Genomic DNA, 23,465 nt, shown 5'->3' with positions numbered 1-23,465 from the left:
TAGAATCCCTGATGATACAAAAAAGGCACATGGAAAATTAGCAGAGTGACTGGAAGGAGTATAAGCCTTGACTTTATTTACAGTCGTTCTGTTAGAGTTGAAAGATCCAATTATCATCTACCAGTAACTTTGAACTTGTTCTGTGCATTTGGTTTGATATCAGGGAGATAAGAGACTCCAACAAAACTGCACTCTCTGCTTTTTGGCTGTCACTTAGATAACCAAATAGCTGTAAACTTTCTTTTAGCTAGGCCTAAGGTTTAGACTTCACACACTGTCCATAAGTGATCATGATTGCTTTAATGACCTCTTGTAAGCTGTCAAAACTTTTTCTCATGGTTCATTGCCATGTACAAGTTGTCACCTACAGCAGGTGCCCAAGTTGCACCACATTTCCGATGACACTGCTTGATCCATTCCTCTGCTTCCATAATCACACTGACCTAATACCTAACAAAGTTCTCAGTCACTTTTAACTGACCTAGAGAGTAACCATCACTCTTACCTTGAAACTCAGAAGCCCAGTGCTAAGAGGGTATTAATCTCCAAACTCAAGTACACCTTCCTCCAGTAGCTCAATCTGTTCCATAAAGTACATCCCTTTTTCAAAAATGCTCTGCAAAGGTTTATGTATTCATTGCCTCATACAATCTGATACACTGCCATTACAGCCCAAACTTTGTTCCTGTTTATTTCCTTATGTTACAAACCTATTAACCAAAATGTCTGCCCCCTTTTACCAGCAAATTAACTGTTACCTTCTATTGCTATGTACTGTGCTTCCAACTACCAGATGTCCTTTCTCTTCTTGGGCTACCTTTCAATCTTCTAACCTATGAAGGGTCCTTCCACAAAATGGATCCAGTTATATTGGACTCCATTCTATCAGAAATTCACATACTTCCCACTTTGTCTCCCTTTAGACAGACCCTTTACATCCATCTAAAAATAAAATACAGTGCAGATGCTCCAGAGAGCTGGGCTAACTCCCACTCCTTGCCTTCTCAAAACATGTCTCTTCTTACATTCCTGAATCATCCTTCCTCCTCCTCTTTTCGCATCCCACTTCGACTCCCTTCCTATATCTTGTGTCCTTACACTTATGATAATCCCCTCCCTTCTCATAATCTGCATCATGTTTTTATAGTCCCATTCCATTCACTTCCTTCTACCCTCTTATTATAGTCGCATCCTTTCCCATATTGTGTCCTCCTTTTAAAGTCCCATCCCTTCCGATATCCTGTATCCTGTTATTATTGTCATATCCCTACACCTCTTCCTGTCCTTGTAGACTGTATCGATCGGATTGTCTTTTAAGCATATACACATCTTAACTACCAAAAGGACTCGTGTTTAAATCTACTAAGTAACTTTTTACTTTCGACTCTTCTTTTTCGACTTTATTTTCACAGCCCTTGATTTTATTATTCCCTCTGTTCTCATACATGTTTTCAGATGCAACATTCTGTGTAATTTGAGTATTTAAAAGCTCAAATGGCAAACCCTGTGTAGTAAATAGTATATAACAGTTCATTGTGTATAAAATGAATGAAAACTGCATATACGACTCCTGGAGTGTTGCTAGCAATTTGTATCATATTTGTAAGCATTTTTTAAGCGTATGCATTTTTTCCCTTTATAATTCTACACTGAGGATACTTTTTCCCCAAATGCTCTTTCTCAGGTTGTGGCTGAAAAAGATTTTAGGACTAGTTCTCCTAACTTCTTAACAGAGGTAAATAAATAAAATAAACTTTTACAAAAATCTCCCTAATCTCTTCCCTCTGTTCCCCAGTCCATTCTCTGAATACTTTAAAGGTCATGTTTCTTCTGCTGTAACATTTGTTTCAGGAATGACAGGATTGCTCCTGATGTTAATTCTGTGTACGTACCTCAGTCAGAGAATACGTTTTGCTGTTATAAGGCATAGTGCTAGTTAAGAAACCTGTCTATTTCAATATAATGGTTGCATGTTTTATTAGTTGTGAATGCAAATAGACTGGCTTCAAACCAAGAAATTGTCAAATAAGGACTATCACGTATACTTAACTGTAGTTATCTTTAGCTTTCTGTTCATTTCCTTGATTAATTTAATCTGCCTACATTGTTTAAATTGTTTGCTTACCATATTGAAATACCAATTAGGTTCATAGGTAGGTACTAGGCTATCGGCCCAAGGGCCTAAGTAAGCCTAGTCAACAAGGTTTCCTGGCTTATGCCACCCAAGAAAGTTATTTTCCTGTGCCCTTGTCGAGCAGAGCCACCGAAGTGATCCCTGGAGTGTATTTCTTCGTTCCATCCACTTATCAAGATTTTTCTTGACGAGTGCTAATGAAGAACTTTGCTTGACATAGATGGGTAGCTTGTTCCAGAGTAAGGGAAGTCTCTGGGACAGGAATCTATCCCTCCAGCATGCTGTGGTGACAAGGTTTAGGTCCCTAGAGCATGTAGCTTGGAGGGAATGGGATTTCTTTAGGTGTAACATGTCCAACAGCACTGGGTTTGACATAGCTTTATATGTTAGGCAGAGATCACCTCAGAGTAAGTGATATGCTATGGAGTAAAGCTGGAGTTTTTTTGAGACGGTCAGTGTAGGACATCTGTTTGAGGACAGTAATCCTCTTTGTGAGGTACTTCTGTGCCATTTTCAGGTGCTGTAGATGTCTTGTGAGGTACATTCCAGAAGGGGCGTTGTACTCTGTAATGGGTCTAATGAGTGTCGAGTAGATGGGAACAATGACCTCTTTTTTTCCTAGATGAGAACCCTTTTGTGATGAGGTGTGCCACATAGAAGGATTTCCTGACTACTGTGGCAATGTGATTATCAAAGGAGAGACTACTGTCCACCTGAGTCCCCAGGTCTCTTATAACACATATGGCATTAAGTAGGCTGCTGCCTATGTGGTAGTTCATGGGCACTGAGAATGTTTCTTTACTGTATTACACGCAATTAATCTACCATGGATCTGGCTTGGGTTGCAATGTAATGGATCCTTTGCATTATTCCTTTTACTTGCTTAATATGTAAAGTAAATGAATACATAATATGTACGTAAAGAACCGAATATTTCTGAAATTAAAGTATTTGGTGTGGTAATTTCCTGCCAGTAGAAAAAATGTGAAAGATTAAAGATGTGAATTATTTTTAAGTGAAATCAGATAGCAATATTTAAATAAATAAATAAATAAACGGCAACGCCACGAAAACTAAATAAATAAATGAAAAAATACGTAAAGTGAGAACCAATAAATGACTGCAAACACCAGAAAATAAAATTTAGCGCTTTCACTTGCTGTAATAACATGAAGTTTGTGTTATTAAAGTGATTGAAAGCGCTAAACTTTATTTTCTGGTGTGTGCAGTCATTTATTGGTTCTCACAGATAGTAATATTTATGATAAAAACGGAACAGCACTAAAAGAATATGAAAGTCACAAAAAATAGCTTGGTGAGTGGCCAAATGGATCCAGCGGATAAAGAATAAGTAAATAAAAACCAAGAATCCAACTGCAACACCTTAATACAGCAAAGCTTTTGAACAAAAAGTTCTTTGTCAATGCATGATTTTTTTTTTTTAAAGAATATGAAAGTTAACCATGTGATTGCAGAAGTAACCCATCTTTTTCGATGGTTCGCACTAAAACGTAGCTGTAGTGTGTGCATTCCTGCTACTGCTCACCAGCTTGGTATAAACAAATCATTACAGGTCACATGCAGACTTCAGTAATAATTCCTGAGGATTTTATTTTGCAGGATATCAAATCCCAATCGATCAACTTTGGCTATTTATCAAGAAGGATAAGACAGTTCCATCTGGCAACACCAAAGAAGAAATGATGGTACAGCAAAGGCAGCTTCCTGGTAAGAGTTTTGGCAGTAAGATCATCATCAGACAAGTCATTCTAATTTTTTATCTTCTGTTCCTTGTCCTCTTATTACAGTCGCATTACAGACCAGACTTTGTTCCTGTATGTAGAGAAAAGAGTATACCCAATATGTATGAGTGAACTGGTCTAAACGCACAAAGCTTGATTCAGTTTACTGAGCCCAAACAAATATGGAATTACCTGAAATATACCAAGCCTAGCAGGCATGTCAGCCATGCTTCTTTCATTTCCTTGTCCTTATTAAATATTTGATTTCAGAAAAGGGAGGAGACTAATTCAAAAATAAGAATGTCAAAATAGAGCTGGGAATATCACGGTACAAAGGAACTTTGTTTAGGACCGGTGAAAATAACATTAAAAGGCATTTGAAATGTAGGAGGGGGAACTGAGCAGTAGTGTAGAACATGATCTGGTACTGAAGGCTGGTGCGAGCAGTACTGCAGCACCTGGTGTGGTACAGAAGGCTGGGAGTAAACAGCACTACAGAACATGGTGTGGTACTGAAGGCTGGGGTGAGCAGTACTGCAGAACATGGTGTGGTACTGAAGGCTGGGGGTGAGCAGTACTGCAGAACATGGCGTGGTACTGAAGGCTGGGGGTGAGCAGTACTACAGAACATGGTGTGTTACTGAAGGCTGGGAGTGAGTAGTACTACAGGACATGGTGTGATACTGAAGGCTGGGGGTGAGCAGTACTACAGAACATGGTGTGTTACTGAAGGCTGGGAGTGAGTAGTACTACAGGACATGGTGTGATACTAAAGGCTGGGGGTGAGCAGTACTACAGAACATGATGTGCTACTGAAGGTAGGTGAGCAGTACTACAGAACATGATGTGGCACTGAAGGCTGGGGATGAGTAAACCACAGAACATGGTGTAGTACTGAAGGCTGAGGGTGAGCAGTACTACAGAACATGGTGTGGTACTGAAGGCTGAGGGTGAGCAGTACTGCAGAATATGATATGGCACTGAAAGCTAGGGTGAGCAGTACTACAGAACATGGTGTGGTACTGAAGGCTGAGGGTGAGCAGTACTACAGAACATGGTGTGGTACTGAAGGCTGGGGTTGAGCAGTACTACAGAACATGGTGTGATACTGAAGGCTGGGGGTGAGCAGTACTGCAGAACATAGTGTGGTACTGAAGGCTGGGGTGAGCAGTACTACAGAACATGGTGTGGTACTGAAGGCTTGGGGTGACCAGTACTACAGAACATGGTGTGGTACTGAAGGTTTGGGGTGAGCAGTACTACAGAACATGGTGTGGTACTGAAAGCTGGGGGTGAGCAGTACTACAGAACATGGTGTGGTACTGAAGGCTGGGGTGAGCAGTACTGCAGAACATGGTGTGGTACTGAAGGCTGGAGTGAGCAGTACTGCAGAACATGGTGTGGTACTGAAGGCAGGGAGTGAGCAGTACTGCAGAACATGGTGTGGTACTGAAGGCTGCGGGGGAGCAGTACTACAGAAAGTACATTTGTGTACCTACCATAAATGTAGATGTTCGAGTGTATTCACTGTTGCAGTCATTACAATTGGGTTATCCTGCTGGCAGGCTACCCGCAGTCGGCCTGAATTCCAAAGTCGTGGTCCGGCATTGGTTGCTGTTGCCTCCTCCCTGACGTCAGTGCGCCAGGGGTATAAAAGATACAGCCTACGCCATTTTCTTCAGTTTTTTCTTGCCCCAGATGTCAGGTGCCCCCAAAAGGGTAGGCTAATTTATGCCAATAAATGTGCATGCAGTAAAGTAAACTCTCCCTTCATCTACAAGCAAATACACCACATAGGTTGTATAGAATAGATGTATAGAATAGAGAAGTACAGATAAGTCCCAGCAAAGGAAAGGGGGATGGTGGGTGGGTAACCTGGACTGCAACAGTGAATACACTCGAACATCTACATTTATGATAGGTACACAACTGTACTATGTTCGTCGTGTTTCACTGTTGCGGTCATTACAATTGGGTTGAATCCCAAAGCTAAGGTTGGGCGGCTGGGGCTAAATAGGATTAGGAGAGGCTATGAGGCCCTGCAGAACTGCAGTGGCAAAGCCTGTCCTGGATTTAGAGTAGAGAGGCAAGTGATAATCCTTTGTAAAAGTGTGCACTGAACTCCAAGTTGCAGCCTTTAAGATGTCTTTGGTTGGTACTCCTCTGAGGAAGGCTGCTGAAGTGGCTGCTGCTCTGGTTGAATGTTACCTAATGCCCTTAGGCACTGATTTGCCATGCTGTTAATAGCAGAAATGAATACAGTGGCCTATCCATTTTGAAATAGTCTGCTTTGAGATAGCCTTTCCTTGTGATCCTGCAGCATATGCCACTAGAAGTTGCTCAGTCTTTCTGAAAGCTTTGGTTCTGTCCAAGTAGAAGCGTAGCTGTCTGTGAATGTCCAAAGAATGCAGAAGTCTCTCACCCTTGTTCTGTGGGTTTGGATAAAAAGTAGGCAAATTAATTGTTTGGTTCAGGGCCACACTGGACACTACCTTAGGCATAAATGTTGGGTTTGTCCTCAGAGAATCCCTGTCAGGATGGAAGATGATGAAAGGTTCCACAGCCATGAGTGCCTGTAACTCTGAGACTCATCTTGCAGGGGTTATTTCTAGGAGCAGAGCTGTTTTCCAGATAAGAATTTTATATCAGCTGTAGAGGCTGGCTCAAAAGGAGGAAGTGTGAGTTTTTCCAAGACATAATTGAGGTCCCATGCAGGTATTGGTGCTCTCCTTTGGGGTGTTATGTTTTTGGCCCCTCTGAGGTACTGCCTTAGTAATGGATGAGAAAAAATAGGTGGTTTTGTATTGTAATGAGCTGAAATGGCAGAGGCATGAATCTTAATTGATGAAAAGGATAGGTCTTTGTCTAGCATCTCAGTTATGTATTGCAAAATCTGAGGAATATTTGGCACAATCGTGTCAGTTTCCTTGTGCCTGGTTCCAAGCACAGAATCTCTTCCATTTTTCTGCATAAGATTTTCTGGTGCTAGGCCTCCTGGCCTCCAAAATAACATCCATCACCGCTTTAGAGAGAGGAGTGTTTCGAATGGTTACATTATCCGCCAAGCTGCCAGATTTAAGGTCCTGAGTTGGCTCTGCAGGATCTGACCATTTTGTTGGGTCAATAAGTGAGGAATTGGAGGTAATGTCCAGGCTGGGCATTGAGACAAGTTCTTTAAGATTGGGTACCAGTGCTGGCGTGGCCAGTCTGGGGCAATCAGTATCATTTTTGGCTTCTCTTGTCTGACCTTTAGGAGCACCTTGGTGAGGAGTGGCAGTGGAGGAAAGGCATATACTGTTAAGTTTTTCCAGCTGAAAGATATAGCATCCACTTTCCATGCTTGCTTGTGATAAGTCCTTGTGTAGAATCTCTGTAGTTGGCAGTTGTGAGGGGAGGCAAATAGGTCTATGTCCGGGCATCCCCATTTCCTTGTTAGCATGCTGAAGACTTGTGGATCCAATTTCCACTCATGTGGATCCATTAGGTTTCTGCTTAGTTCATCTGCCAGAGTATTTATCTTTCCTGGCAGGAATTGTGCTTGCAGATGTACTTGGTAAGTCAGTGCTGTATCCCACAAAGTCATGGCTAGTCTGCAGAGGGGGTAGGAATGTGTGCCTCCCTGCTTGTTTATGTACCACATGACTGTAGTATTGTCCGTCTTCATCAATAGTTGTCCTGGCTGAAGTAGATTTTTGAAGGCTGTCAGGGCGTTCTGAACAGCTAGCATCTCTTTTTGATTGATATGTAGATGCATTTGGCTTGCAGACCATGTGCCCTGAATACATCTTCCTGTCATATGGGCTCCCCAGGCATAATCTGATGCATCTGTTGTTAATGTCTGCCTGGCTGTGGGTAAAGTGAAAGGCTGCCCCTTGTTGTGGTGACAGGCCTTTGCCCACCATCGAAACTCCTGTTGCAGGCAGGGAATGAGGGTAATTATTGTTTCCAGGCTGTGGCAGTGTTGAGTCCAAACACTTTTTAGATATCGTTGTAGTTTCCTCATATGCAGTTTTGCATATGGAATCAGCAGAATGCAGGATGCCATGAAGCCCAATGCCTGCAGAATTTTTTTTGCAGATAACTGGGTCTTTGTTGCCAACATTTTGAAATAAGTAGTCAGTTGTCTTTGTTTGTCTGGCATGAGATAAGCCATCTGGGCAATTGTATTTAAGCTTGCACCCAGGAATATTATCTCTTGAGAGGGTACTAGCTTTGATTTCTTTTCATTTACTGTGTACCCTAGACATGTTAGTAATCTTTTTACAAACGCCAGATGCTGTAGTAGAATGTCCTTGTTCTCTGCTTGAATAAGGCAGTCATCCAAGTAAGGATATATTTGTATTCCTCTTTGTCTGCAAAATGCAATTACTGGTGCCAGGCATTTTGTGAAGACCCTGGGCGCAGTAGATAAGCCAAAGGGCAGTGCAGAGAATTGATAGTGCATTGAGCCAGCTATAAATCTGAGGCATGTTCTGCATGATTGTCTGATTGGGACATGCAGGTATGCCTCTTTTAGGTCTAAAGTCACAAGCCAAGCCTTCTTGCCCAGCATGGGCAGAAGCTGTTGCAGAGTCAACATTTTGAATTTTGGAATTTCCAGAAATGTGTTTAGAATAGACAGGTCCAGTATTGGTCTCCAGGCTTTGTCCTTTCTGGGCACCAAGAACAGTCTTGAGTAAAATCCTAGTCCCTGCTCTTGTTGTGGTACTCTCTGAATGGCCCTCAATGCCATGAAGGATGAAACTTGTTTTTGTGCCTCTGCCCATTGGTTGTGTGGCAGGTCTGGCATACAGTTTGTCCTTGGCAGGGTGTGAAAGTGGAACCTGTAGCCTTCTGACACTATATTCAAACCCATTTGTCCTGGGTGATCATGTGCCAATTTTGTGAAAAAAGTGCTAGTTTTCCTCCTAAAGGAGCTGCCAGAAGATAAGTGCTTGGTGCTGGCAGGGGAAAGTCAATGAGACTGTTTTCTGTATGGCTGTGATTTATCTTCTCCGCTTTTGGAGGTAGAAGCACCCCATTGTTTAAACCTGTATGAGCCTTGTGGCTGGAATCTGCCTCTGGGGTGTCTGTATGTGCCTCTTTGTGGCCTGTTTGACACTGGAAAGGACCAATTCTTTGTAGGCCAGTTCCTGCTAAATCTGGGAGGTTGTACCTGTAAGAACTCTTTGACTGTTTGCATAGATTTAGCTTTGTCCTCCATTTTCTTCAACACCTCTTCTGCTTTAGCACCAAACAAGGTATCATGCTGTAATGGAGCATCTAATAATTTTGCTTTAACATGATCAGGCAGATTCTGTTCCTTTAACCACATGCCTCCTAATGACAGAACCCGTAACAGCGGCCCTGCAAGAGGCCTCCAGAAAATCAAAACCACATTGCAAAGTATGCTTTCCCACTTGTTCAGCTGTATGCAATAAATCCTGCATTTCTTTGTTTTCTGCACATTCAGAATTTGTCATCATTTTCTGTTTAAGTAATGACACAAGATATTGCTGATATTTAAGCATATGAAACTGACAATTTAAAGCCCTTACAGCCAAGGTAGCAGAAGTGTAAATCTTTTTCCCCCATCTGTCCAGGGCCCTTGAATCCCTATCAGAGGGGATAGGGTTTTTTGCAGTGGAAGCCTTGACCCCTTTGGGACCCTGAGAGATAGTTTCTGGGTCAGCAGCAGGGTTTTTATAAAGAAATATATGTGAATCTGGAACCCTGTAGTATCTGTCTGGCTTAACAGGAGCTGGTGGTAGAGAGTCGGGGAAATAGGCCGGACTCTGAAAATACATCATCTACAATGTCTAAGGGGCCTGTGCTGAGGTAGTAAGAGAAAATCTCTGAGCCTTTTCTTAGATTCTGAGTAATCTTGGCTCTCCCAGTGGAAGTGCTCCCTCATAGTATGCAGTGTCTCTCCAAAAGAATAATCCTCAGGGGAGGCTGAAGGGATAGATTATTCAGCATCAGAATCCTCATAGGGAGGAAGAGAGTATTCCTGTTCAGAAGAGGAATCAGAGGAAATGGAAACCTGATCTGAAGATGCATATTCTGTCTCTTGCATAGGCCTCTTATCAGGAGGGGGATGGGAACCCCTGATCAATGTAATAAGGTCTTCGGCCATTTTAAGCATCTGTTTTTTAGGCATGGAGGCCTGTCCAGGGGAATGTTGTACTTGTTTCTTTGTCTTTAGAGGTGCTTTACTCTTTGCCTTTGAAGTTGAAGTCGTTTTCACATATAACTGTGTAGGGCTGAAAACACGCTCAGAAGCCGATGCCTGCTCAGCGGCTCCGGACCCATCTGAGGGAATAATTATCGAGGATCCAATACCTTGAGTTTCCAGCAGCCTAGTCGGCTCCACGTGGGAATCGGAAGCGGCCTGTGGCTTTGAGGTAGTGGGCGTCAGGGGCTGCAAAAGCACCTCACTCAGAACCAGCGACTGGCTTAGCTGAGGCCTCGTCGTCGATTTTGGACCTCGGATGCCTGTCCTTTTCTTTTTCTTTGTGCTTTTTAGAGATTGTGGTAGTCTGCTGTTCTGACGGCATTATATAATTTAAATCTTCTGCCAAAATAATGAAATGCAAAATCGTACCGACGCTTAATAGTGAGTTGGTTAAATCTAGCACAAAACCGACAACTAGCAACGTCGTGGTCAGGGCCTAGGCAAGGAATACAGTAAGAATGAAAATCCTTATGAGGTATTTGCTTCCCACAAGAAATACAATTATTAACTTTTTCTGACATCGGTCTGGAGCAAGAAAAAAGTTTCCGCAACGGGGTACTTAGCTTTAATGAAGACTTCGAATCTGAAATTCGAACTTGAAAATCTCAGGAGTCGGCCGACCGGCACTTGCGAACTGCTTTTGCTTCGGGCACCGCGCGGCAAGAAAGACTGAAGAAAATGGCGTCAGCTGCATCTTTTATACCCCTGGCGCACTGACGTCAGGGAGGAGGCGACAGCAACCTATGGCGAACCAGGACTTCAGGCCGACTGCAGGTAGCCTGCCAGCAGGATAACCCAATTGTAATGACTGCAAAAGTGAAACACGATGAACAATCATGGTGTGATACTGAAGGCTGGGGGGTGATCTGTACTGTAGAACATGGTGTGGTACTGAAGTCTGGGGTAGCAGTCCTACAGAACATGGTGTGGTACCGAAGGCTGGGGTAGCACTACTACAGAACATGGTGTTGTACTGAAGGCTGGGGGTGAGCAGTACTGCAGAACATGGTGTGGTACTGAAGGCTGGAGGTGAGCAGTACTGCAGAAGATCATGTCGTACTGGAGGGTGAGGAGTATTGCAGAAAATGATGTGGTACTGAAGGCTGGGGTGGTGTGGTACTAAAGGCTAGGGTGAGCAGTACTACAGAACATGGTATGGTACTGAAGGCTGGGGCTGAGAAGTACTGCAGAATATGCTGTGGTATTGAAGGTTGGGGGTGAGCAATTTTACAGAACATGGTGTGATACTGAAGGCTGGGGTGAGCAGTACTACAGCAAGAACATGGTGTGGTACTGAAGGCTGAGGTTGAGCAGTACTGCAGAACATGGTGTGGTACTGAAGGCTGGGGTAGCAGTACTGCAGAACATGGTGTGGTACTGAAGGCTGAGGGTGAGCAGTACTACAAAACATAATGCGGCACTGAAGGCTGGGGTTGAGCAATACTAGAGAACATGGTGTGGTACTGAAGGCTGAGGGTGAGCAGTACTACAGAACATGGTGTAATACTGAAGGTTGGGGGTGAGCAGTACTACAGCAAGAACATGGTGTGGTACTGAAGGTTGAGGTTGAGCAGTACTACAGAACATGGTGTGGTACTGAATGCTGGGGTAGCAGTACTACAGAAAGAACATGGTGTGGTATTGAAGGTTGGCGTTGAGCAGTACTACAGAACATGGTGTGGTACTGAAGGCTGGGGTATTAGTACTGCAGAACATGGTATGGTACTGAAGGCTGTGGGTGAGCAGTACTACATAAATGGTGTGGTACTGAAGGCTGACGGTGAGCAGTACTGCAGAACATGGTGTGGTACTAAAGGCTGTGGGGGAGCATTACTACAGAACATGGTGTGGTACTGAAGACAGGGGTGAGCAGTACTACAGAGCATGTAGTACTGAAGGGTGACTATGGGTAGTACTGCAGAACATGATGTGGTACTAAAAGCTGAGGGTGGGCAGTACTGCAGAACATGGTGTGGTACTAAAGACTGCAGTTCAGCAGTACTACAGAGCATGGTGTGCTACTGAGGGCTGGGATGAGCAGTACTACAGAACATGGTGTGGTACTGAAGGTTGGGGTGAGCAGTTCTACAGAACATGGTGTGGTACTGGAGGCCGGGAGTGAGCAGTACTACAGAACATGGTATGGTACTGAAGGTTGTAGGTGTGCAATACTACAGAACATGGTGGGGTACTGAAGGCTGGAGGTGACCAGTACTGCAGAAAATGATGTGTTACTTAAGGCTGAGGGTGAGGTGTACTGTAGAACATGGTGTGGTACTGAAGGCTGGGGATGAGCAGTACTACAGAACATGGTGTAGTACTAAAGACAGGGGTGAGAAGTACTACAGAACATGGTATGGTACTGAAGGTTGTAGGTGTGCAATACTACAGAACATGGTGGGGTACTGAAGGCTGGGGGCAAGCAGTACTACAGAACATGGTATGGTACTGAAGGCTGGGAGTGATCAGTACTACAGAACATGGCATGGTACTGAAGGCTGAGGGTGAGCAATACTACAGAACATGGTGTGGTACTGAAGGCTGGGGTGTGCAGTACTACAGAACATGGTGTGGTACTGAAGGTGGGGGTGTGCAGTACTACTGAACATGGTGTGGTACTGAAGGCTGGGGTGAGCAGTACTACAGAACATGGTGTGGTACTGAAGGCTGGGGTGAGCAGTACTACAGAACATGGTGTGGTACTGAAGGCTGAGGGTGAGCACTACTGTAGAACCTGGTGTGGTACTGAAGGCTGAGGGTGAGCAGTACTGTATTTGCACTGTTGGATAAGTTATTATTCATGTTCTCTAGCAAACGTGTTTCAGCCATGTTTAGAGTGTGTAAGATGGCAGCCATTTCTTTTTCTTTCCTCAGTGCTTCATGGTGATTTGTTACCTTGCTGTGAAGTGAAACAGTTATTTTTTAACAGCTTTACTTATTTACATTGGAGAACATTAATTCAACAGTAGGGTATAGCTTATTGTACCTTTGCATGTGGGGGGAACCAACTTCTGTAAAAAAAAAAAAAAAAAAATTATTAGACTATTCAGTCTAATTTGCAATCTTGAAAATTGCTTTCAAAGTTTGTTAAAGGAAATTATATCTTATTCAATGATATCCTGTATGGACATAATCCAACATGGCTTTTATTGTGCATCATTCTTTAAAAAAACTTACTCTGTTTCTAGTAGTGCATATTAGATGCAGTATTATTTAGTTGGACCTGGCAAAGGTGTTTGACACGGTACTCCATAGAGAGTTTTTGTAATTAATGTTCGAGAATAAAGTTAATGGGTAGTGTATATAGATTGGCAACTGACTGAAAGATAAAAACTGTAGAGTTAAAATAGGTAACATTACCTCATTTACAAATAGTATATATTCAGAGGTACCGCAGGGGTCCAGTTTTATTTTTCATCTTTATATCCTGCTTTCCATTGAGTAAGTTTACTGACAACTGGAAGATTGGAACTGTGGATGTTATGTGGTCCTATCTCACCTACATTCTTACCCTTGGGTTCGGAGCCGAATATCGGCTCCGACTCGGCCGATTTTTACTAGCTCAAAGTCTCTCATTAGCTGGGTTAAGAGGATATCCCATGGTGCACTGCTCCATATCCCCAGATCTCATTTGCCGCTTCTGAAGCTTGGACGTGGTCTCGCTTGGCTGTGGGTAAGTAAATTCTTTTTGGCAATTTTTTCTTGAGAAAATTGTTATTACCCAAAAGCTATTTTCATAGCTATTTCTTGTTGCTGAACGCTTTTTTGTGTTTCTGGATCGAGTGTGTTAAGTTTTTCGTTGGTATCCCTACTGTTCCAGCGGGCTAGGCCCGTTTTAGTTAGAGAACCTAGTCCTCTCCCTTGTTGTGTAAGCCCTTCTCAATAGCCATTTTATAACTATTTCTTGAGAATCTTCGCTAATTGTGTGTTTTTTTTAGGTAGTTGAGTGTGGTATTGTCTGTTGGTATCCTTACTGTCCCAGTGGGCTAGGCCCGTTTTAGTTAGAGGACCTAGTCCTCCCTTTAGTGTCTTCAACGGGTTGTGTTAGAGTTTTTGCTTGTGATTACACTGTTTTCTGTTCTAATTGTGTGAACAGTTTAATTTAGAGGTTCTCACAGTGTACCTAGTACTGTCTTCCCACATTTTTTGTGCCTTGCATCTAGGTGTTGTACTTTGTTATTTACAGAATGTCTAAAGATCAAAAGGAGCATAAGCCATCTGGCTTTAAAAAAATGCTCAAAATGTGGATATAAAATGTTCATCACGGATGGACACTGTGTGTGTGTACTGTCTTGGAGCCATCCACCTACAGGAGTCGTGTAGCTTTTGCCACGCGTTCAGTCCTAGGGTGCTCCAGGAGAGAAAAAATAAATTGATCCTAAAGGGACTTCTAAAACAGTCCTTTGAAGAATCTATACAATCGGCTAGTACTCAGTCTAAATCTAAGACTTCAAAGTCTAAGAAAAGGTCTCTGGCTCCATCTGCCACCTCGGAGCCTCTGGAGAAAATTACTATTTTGGAATCGACTTCCTCGGCTCCACTGTCCTCGGGGCCTCAGGAGGTATCAGTGGTAACTGAATCGGCATCGGCTCCTATCATTCTCGATCACTATCCTCCAAATCCTCCAGGCTTTCTGATTTGGACGTCGATAGGGTAGTGCAGAGGCTCCTACAATCGCCGGTGCTGGCCAGATTATTCTCTGCTCCGACCCACTCGGCTCCAGAGCCAGTTCCTATGACCATTTCAATGATGATTCCTCCGAGCACATCTTTGTCGTCCGAGCCGGTATGCTCCACTCCGAGTGACCCGTGCCGGCTCCAATACCCACTCTGGGTCTATCGGTGCCGACATCGGCTCCAACCATGTTGGTTCCGTCCACAGGGTTCGAGACTCAGGTCTCTTCGGTCGGGCCCGAGGGGGGTACTTCGGTACACCTGTCGGTTCCTAGTCTCCCACTCGGTGCTTCGGCTCTGGGGACCCTGGTCCTGGTCGTGGCCTCAGAGGCCGATCGGTCCTCGGATTTGGGGGGACCTGCCTTCGAGGCCATACGGAGCATGTTGGCAAGATCATCAGCGACATCACAAGGATCGGTCATGCCGTCCCCTACCACCCCGGCGAGAGCTTCTGACACTCACCTATCCATGGACAGTAGAGCACCCCGGCGAGAGCTTCTGACACTCACCTATCCATGGACAGTAGAGCGCCAGGCCCTAAGGATACCCCCACAAGCGTTCCCCAACTTTCTGAGGGTCCCACAGAGTCTGTGCCTGAGGAGCCTCCCAGAAAGAAGTTTTGCAAGAGGAAGCGCATAGACTCCCAAGATGAGTCTCTTACCTCCGATACTGACCTCGAGGAATCAGAAGGGTCCCCTAAGTCTTCCTCTGATGACGTTTCTTTCCCCGATATCCTGGAGATACTGAAACAAAGAGGAGACTGGCTTTCCAAAACTCCTTCCGAGGAGGAGTCAGTATTCCTTCAGGCTTTTGGCACTCAACCCTCCACCTCCTGGGTGTCTCTACCCTTTGACGAACTTCTTGACCTCATTTGTCGAAGAGTGTGGGAAAACCCTGACTCTGTGGAGCCTGTCCCCAGGTGCCCTAACAAATTCCTGTCTGCACCCCAGGGGAAAGAGTTTCTATCGAAAGGAGTCCCTGTATATGCCATGGTGGTGGCGGCAGCCACACAGAAGGAAGTTGCAGAGTCTTCCTCATCGGTCCATCCTCTTAACAAGGAGTCTAGGACCATGGGCTGGTACGGGAAGTGTACCCTTTCTTCAGCAACCTCCACCTTACGGTCACTGAATTACTTGTCCCATTTCACTCGGCTCTAGAGAGATCTCCTCAAAGAGTTGGGAGATACTCTTGTGGGTAACATACCTGAAGCGGTGGCTCAGATGGTCAATGCAGAGGTTTCTATCCTCAACTCCATAGCTAACTCATCCATACGGCTCATTTCGTATGCAGCCGAAGGAGCGAGTAGGGCAGCGAGCTCAGGAGTCGCCCTTAGAAGGCAAGCCTGGCTGCGCCTGTGTCACCTCGCGGAGGCCTTCAAGTCTTCCTTCACTGACATCCCTTTTGACGGTTCCTCCTTGTTTGGGACCAAAGTGAAAGACACCCTCACCAGGTGCGAGCAAGAGGGAAAGACCCTGTCTGCTGTTGGGGTCCGTCTTTCCCTTCTATCTAGGCCTTATCCCAAGGCTCGGCACAGAGGGAAGATGTGGTTCAAGAAATCACAGAGGTCTTTTCCTGCCGCACAAGGTGAACCCCCCTCCAGAGGCAGGGGAGGGGGTGGTTACTCGGGGAGACGTCACCCCAGAGCTAGAGGGGGCCCCCGCAATTCCGGAGACCACGACTCCTTCTGTGGCTCTCCATTCTTTAACTCCTGAGGGTGTGCCCGACTGTGCTTATCCGGAGCCAGTCGGGGGGGTCGAATTTCCTTATATCCGGAAGCCTGGGAGAGCATCACTCAGGATCGATGGGTATTAAGGATAATTTCCGGAGGTTACCCCATTCCATTCTCTTCAATACCACCGCCAATAAGGAAAATCCTAGACGTTCCACCCAGTCAAAGGGATCAAGTAGCCTTAGAGGTCTCTTAGCTGCTAGAAAAAGGAGCCATCCATTGAGTCCCCTTAGACCAAATTGGATTAGGGACTTACTCAAGATTCTTTTTGGTGCCGAAAAGAACAGGGGACCTGAGACCCATTCTAGATCTCAGTCGAATCATCAATTACGTACACAAGTCCAAGTTCCGTGTGGTCACACTTCAGTCGATTCTTCCATTGTTGGGAGAGGAAGTATGGATGTGCTCCATCAATCTCAAGGATGCTTACTACCATATCAAAATGGACAGAGCATCCAGGAGTCGCCTACGCTTCCGGCTGAGAGCCAGTAATTTCCAGTTTAGAGCCCTGCACTTGGGTCTCACCACAGCCCCCAGGGTGTTCACCAAATGTATGGCAGTGGTGACTGCTCACTTGAGATGTCAGGGATTCCAGGTGTTTCTCTACCTGGACGACTGGCTCCTTACCGCTCCCACCAGGCATCTACTAGTTCAGACCAGGGACGCGACCATCAGCCTATGTCAACAGTTGGGCATAACTTTAAATTGGGAAAAATCTGCCTTATTGCCCTCACAGCATGTCACCTTTATAGGAGCAGAGTTGGACACCATTCGAATGCGAGCATTCTTACCATAGGAAAGGATCACAGGATTGCAGCAACAGATACACATGCTGATGCCCCTGAGACAAGTGAAAGCAAGACTGGTTCTACAAATCCTAGGGACCATGGCGGCAACTATCATGTTGGTTCCCCTAGCGAGATTACACATGAGACTACTTCAATGGCTCCTCTTTGTCCAATGGTCTCTCCAAAGACTCCCTCTATCTCACCCCATCCTACTCGCAGACAGATGCAAGCAGGACCTCCATTGGTGGCTATGCACAGACAACTTGAACGGGGGAAAACCCTTCGTTCCTTCCATCCCGGTTGCCACAGTGACCACGGATGGCTCCCAGATGGGGTGGGGAGGCACTATCTCGGCAGGACAGTCCAAGGCACGTGGCAGGAATACGAGATACATTTGAATATAAACATCCTGGAGATGAGAGCAGTGCTTCTTGCATTGCAGGCACTTCAGGAAGTTCTTCCTCTAGGGACTATTGCGATGCATTCAGACAACATGTCCATAGTGTGGTATCTCAACAAGCAAGGGGAAACCCAATCTTACGCCCTATGCAGAGAGGCTATGCGAGTGTGGCAATGGGCAACAGCTTCCCAATGGCTTCTAGTGGCAATGCACATTCCAGGGAAGTCCAACGTGATAGTAGACAGGCTAAGCAGAGCGATACTTATGCCTCACGAGTGGTCCCTGAATCGCCGAGTGGCAGAGCGAATCTTCAGCAAATGGGGTCAGCCTTGCTGTGACCTTTTTGCCAGCCCCCTCAATGCCAAATGCAGCGACTACTCCACGCTGATCTCACCACAGGGGGAATCACCCAGGGATGCTCTAGTCCACGATTGGCCCTCCAGTCTGCTTTATGCTTTCCCTCCATTTCCCCTTCTCTCAAGGGTGATTCAGAAAGCGTAATCCTTGGGAAGCAGAATGATTCTGATTGCCCCACACTGGCCTCGTCAAGTATGGTTCCCTGTTCTTCAACCATACATTGTGGACTCTCCTTGGATTCTGGATCCCCTACCAGACTTACTGACACATATGTTGGGACAGTTCTACCCCTCTCTGAGGACACTCCGGTTGACAGCCTGGCTGCTCCACTTCCATCGTTAGTTAGACTTCATAATTTTTCACCAGAAGTGGTCCATATATTATCGTCCTCTCATAAACCATCCACTAGAAAGATTTACTCTAGCAAATGGAAAAGGTTCTCTATCTGGGCTCATACGAAGGGCATTGATCCTTACACAGCTCCAATAGATTCAGTTCTGGAGTTTTTGTCTATGTTATTTTATCAGGGGTCTGCATCAGCCACAATCAATGTTCAGCTGGCGGCTATATCTAATTTTCACGTAGCAAATGAACCCATTCTCATGGCACACAGACTATGCAAAGCATTCCTAAAAGGTACCCTGTTGCTTTGTCCCCCAGTGTCTGAACCGGTCATGCCCTGGGATCTCAATTTTGTGCTTCAAGCTCTTACTTCACCACCATTTGAGCCTGCAGCTACCTGTGAATTAAAGTTCTTAACATGGAAAACAGCATTCCTAATAGCAGTCACTTCAGCAAGACAGGTATCGGAAATTCAAGCTCTCTCAACCAAACCCCCATATTTGATCTTCCATAAAGACAGGGTCTCTTTCAGACCAAATCCCTCCTTCCTTCCAAAAGTAGCTTCTGTGTCTAACATAAATGAGTCTGTTGAACTCCCGGTGTTCTTCCCCCACTTTTCTAACAAGGCAGAATTCAGATTTCACCAATTGGATGTACATAGACAGCTGCGCTTCTGTCTACACCAGACAAAAGATATCAGGAAATCTGACCAGTTCTTTGTCTCCTTTTTGGAAAACTGTTTAGGTTCTCCAGTGTCCAAGGTCATGCTATCTAGATGGATCACCAGCTGTATCTCTTTCATCTATCAGGCAGGAGGTAAAAGCTTGCCATTCCCAGTCAAGGCACATTCAACGTAGGCTGTCTCTACATCCACAGCCTCTCAAGCTAGATTGTCAGTGGATGATATATGTGCTGCAGCTACTTGGGCTTGTCCGCACACCTTTGTTTCCCATTACAAATTGGACGTGATCTCCAGGGGCAGATCTTCCTTTGGCTCCACAGTTCTCGGGAGTATTTTCCTATGAGCTGCCCAGGATATAGGTGCTAGGGACACTGCCCCATGGGTAAGAATGTAGGCGAGATAGGACCACATAACATCAAGAAGTTTTGTACTCACCATAACGTTGGATGTATGTGGTCCATCTCGCCTCACATTCTTACTTACCCTCCCACCTTCCCCCTGCCTGGAGGATTTGGAGGTTAGGGTGTCTCTTGCAGAGTCCCTTTAAGTAGTTGTTGATACGGGTGTGAGGTGTGCATGATGTATGTATGTTTCTTTCATAGCAAACTAGATCTGGGGATCTGAAGCAGTGCACCATGGGATACCCTCTTAGCCCAGCCAATGAGAGACTTTGAGATAGTAAAATCGGCCGAGTCGGATCCGATATTCGGCTCCGAACCCACTGGTAAGAATGTGAGGCGAGATGGACCACATACATAGAACGTTATGGTGAGTACATAACTTCTTGTTACAAATGTTTCATATTAACATAGTATGCAGAACTTTTTGGATAGGCTGAATGTTTTGCCTTGCTGAATGTAGTTTAATGCTAAAAAAGTCAAAGGCTATTCACGTTGGAAATTCCAAAGCACATTATTTATACGTTTCAAGTAATACAATTCTTCAAGCATCAGCCATATAAGAGATCCACGAGTTAATCTTGATAAGGACTTTTCTTTTGCTATACATGTTTTGTATGGATTAGGAAATGTTATCACAATCTTAAAAAGTTTTGAAGGACAATAAAAAGTAGGGACAGTGAGTTTTACTTCCAGTTTATAAATCAGTTATAAGATCAAATGTTGAATATGGTGCATCAGTTTATAGTTACAACTGTTTATTTGCTAATTGATTAAAAATAATACAAAGATATTTTACTAGGTAAATTATTAGTGTTAAGCAGTTGAGCTGTAATGCATGACTGGAGAAATTACCCTTGTTTATCATAAGTGGTAGATTGATAAGGGGAAGCCTTATGTTGATGCACAGTAATGTACATGGGTGACAGTAGGATTAATTTCAGAGATCGCTGTTTAGAGACTAGGAATTAAAATGTATTTATAGATGTTAACTTGTCGAGAACTACCTTGTTAAGAAGGAACTTCCATGATAGGGTAGATATTTTGTGGAATACTTTACCACTTGAAATTAGTAGATGGAATCACTTCTTCTTTTAAGAGGGGTTTGAATAAGTGGGTGGGGATAAGATTTTTTTTTAGGCTATGAATTTGTACATTGAAAACATTGAATAGTAGGATAACAAAAAATACCTCCTGGAACTTTTGCGAAATGTCTGCTTAATGAAATTCACAGAACAGTTCAGCACTTTCATTTTCTCCATCAGACTTCATCAAAACTGTTCGTCTAGAATCACCTCTTCATATAATTTATGGTTGAAATTCAAAGAACCACTACATAAACACATTAAAAATTGACTAACAACTACTCATCACATGTCTTTTTCTGCTTAAAAAGCTTTGTTTTATAGTAGACACCATTTTAAATAGGTATTTAATTGTTTATTATTGTTCTTTTAGATATCATATTTGTTTTATAATTTCTATTATCATATATTAATGTTTTGCTGTTAAAATGTTCAATAAAAAGAATTGAGAAAAAATGTTTGTTCAAGTTAAATCTCCAGATTTTAAAATACCCTAAAAAGTTTTGGTCACTTGATCAGTTCAAAAAGAAAACTCTGTTCAGTTTGCCTTCATCCATTGCTCTGCAAATCATATCTGTGAGGGGATGCAGCTTAGTGGTGTAGTGCATGCCTTGAATGTATGAGATCCTGGGGTCATTTCCAGCATCTCCATAGCGATTTACTAACCTTGTGCTAATAGCAGAGGGTGCATGCTTTGCATGTATGAGGTCCTGGGTTCATTTCCCAGCATCTCCATAGCAATTTATTAACCTTATGCTACTAATAGCAGAGGCAGCACCTAAAAGTTCTATCCTGTTGCATGATTCCTTTTCACTAGTCATTGTTGTGAACCCAGAAACATCTATTCACAAATGGGAAGTAAAAAATCATTTTAAGGGTAATTTGAACAGTTAATAGGATAGCATGGCTAAACTTAAAATGTCCTTTCAGGGCAGTTAAGGTAGTATTCATCTGTGAACCTGTAAGTCAATCACAGAAGGTTTTCATGCTGTCCCTTTCTAAATACATGCCACTGTTGACAAGGATGTGTGAGTGTCTCTCTGTGTCTGTGTATGCATGCATGCATGCATTATTATTTTGAATGAATGAGATCCAAGGGGGAGTGGTCCCATTACTTGGTAAACAAACAAAGATAAAGCTGTATCATTTTATTCTTATGTATATGGTTTCAGAGGATGGATGGAGAGAAATGGGTGTACTTTCCAGACAATCATTTGAGCTACAAACCACTATGGATTTACATGTCAGCGTTCTGCATGAATCTTGTGAGTCCGAGCTTAATTGTACACATCAGGTGTTGTCCTCTACTAAAAAGACAACATATTAAGTGACTTTACTGGGTTTTTTTTAATGTTAACTTTGCACTGATTATAGAAAACTCTAGCATGGAACCCTCAAGCAACTTTTCAGGAATCTAAAGTGCCTCATTGAACAGTAGATCCGCGGTGGCATTGTTGCCTCACAACAAGAGGTTCTCCTGTTCGATTCTCGGCTGGAGTGCTTTCTGTGTGGAGTCTGCATGTCCTTCCCGCAGTCGAGTGGCCTCCGAAAGACATGCATGAATGGGCGTGCCTTCGCTGAAGGTTGGGCATCGGGCTGGCAACTCGGCACCAAAAAAATAGACTGCCAATCATTAACGTACCGGAGTTCCGCTGTGGCGACCCCTAACTGGGAAAAGCCAAAAAGACACAAACAAGAGTGCCTCATTGAATGCTCTTCCAACAAAGGACTGCTGCAATTGCTTGTGCATTGGTCCTGTGTGGTAATTTACTGTATATCTTCTAGAAGAGAGCTTTCCTTAATGGCATTCCAATTCACAACTTCACTTTGACTGTTTATGCTGCTGCCATCATGGCATTTTTGCAAAGCTGATCATAAAATGCATTTTTGCTGCTTTTGTACCAGATTGTAGTAACGTGAAATCACTTTTTCAGTAATGCATGCCTTTACATTACACACCATTTATTCCATGTGCATCTTCCTGACAGATGGTTGTAGGAGGTAATATTTTTTTTACAAGATACTCACTCAGCTGCCACTCCTTTTGCAGTGACTGTTGTCCAGATGTTCTTTGTGTTTCACTGTTGCAGTCATCACCTGTGGGTTATCCCTGCTGTAGTAGCCCTCAGCCAGCTCGAATACCAGAGTCAATGTTTTTCTGTGTCAGCAGCTGTCGCTTGTAGACTGACGTCAGGTCGTCAGTGCTATAAAACAAGGCAGTTGATGCCATTACATCAGTCTTTCTTGCCGTGGAGCACATAGCAGAAGCAGTTCACAAGTGTGCCAGTTGGTCGTTACCAGAGTTCGGATCACAGCTGAAAATGTCTAAAGCTAAGTACACCGTTGGGGATCTCTTTTTCTTGTACTAACCGATGTCTGAAAAAGTTAACAAATGTCTTGCCTGTGGAAAGCAAATCCCACATCAAGACTTCCATTTATACAGTGTCACTTGTTTAGGCCCAGACCACGACGTAGCCCACTGTAGGTTCTGTGCCCTCTTTAACGCGAGAACGATTCATTGGAGAGCTCTTTTTGTAGATAACTATTTTCGTCCTCCATCCTCTCATATGGCGTCGGTCAGCCAACAATCCACAGATCCTCCGAAAAAGAGTAGGGATAAAGCTAGAGACAGACCTCACAAGGCCAAGCCTTCCAACGACTCCGTTAAGCAGGTCGTCAGTACTCCGAAATTCAGTGAGGTGCTTTCGCAGCCCCTGATGACCGATGTGATTGCTATGCAGGCCTCTACAAAGACCCTTTCGAGTCCAGTATGCCGCAGAAATCTTCTTCGTCTTCAGAGCCTTTGGCTGTCGCTGCCACAGTTGGGTCTGGAGCTGCTAAGCAGGCACTGGCTTCCGAGGAAGTCTTTCGCACTACTGATTCCAGTCAGAAACTGACGTCTTCTCTCCCTACTAACACAA

General features: G+C 44.1%; 1 protein-coding gene across 1 annotated transcript in view; it reads left to right on the top strand.

Moving 5' to 3' along the window:
* LOC122797883 (zinc finger protein 883-like) overlaps positions 1–23,465 on the top strand; it is a 112,241-nt gene that overhangs the window by 67,632 nt on the left and 21,144 nt on the right. The window contains exon 3 of the mRNA XM_044066402.1: positions 3,755–3,862. Coding sequence (XP_043922337.1) covers positions 3,755–3,862 — 108 coding nt within the window. The remainder of the gene's footprint in view (positions 1–3,754; positions 3,863–23,465) is intronic.

Source organism: Protopterus annectens, chromosome 3.part1 (assembly GCF_019279795.1).
Source record: "Protopterus annectens isolate FY-2018-M chromosome 3.part1, PAN1.0, whole genome shotgun sequence".
In the NCBI taxonomy this organism is placed as follows: Eukaryota; Metazoa; Chordata; order Ceratodontiformes; family Protopteridae; genus Protopterus; species Protopterus annectens.
Note: the sequence above shows the minus strand (reverse complement) of the source record. Positions and strands in the feature narration are given on the sequence as shown.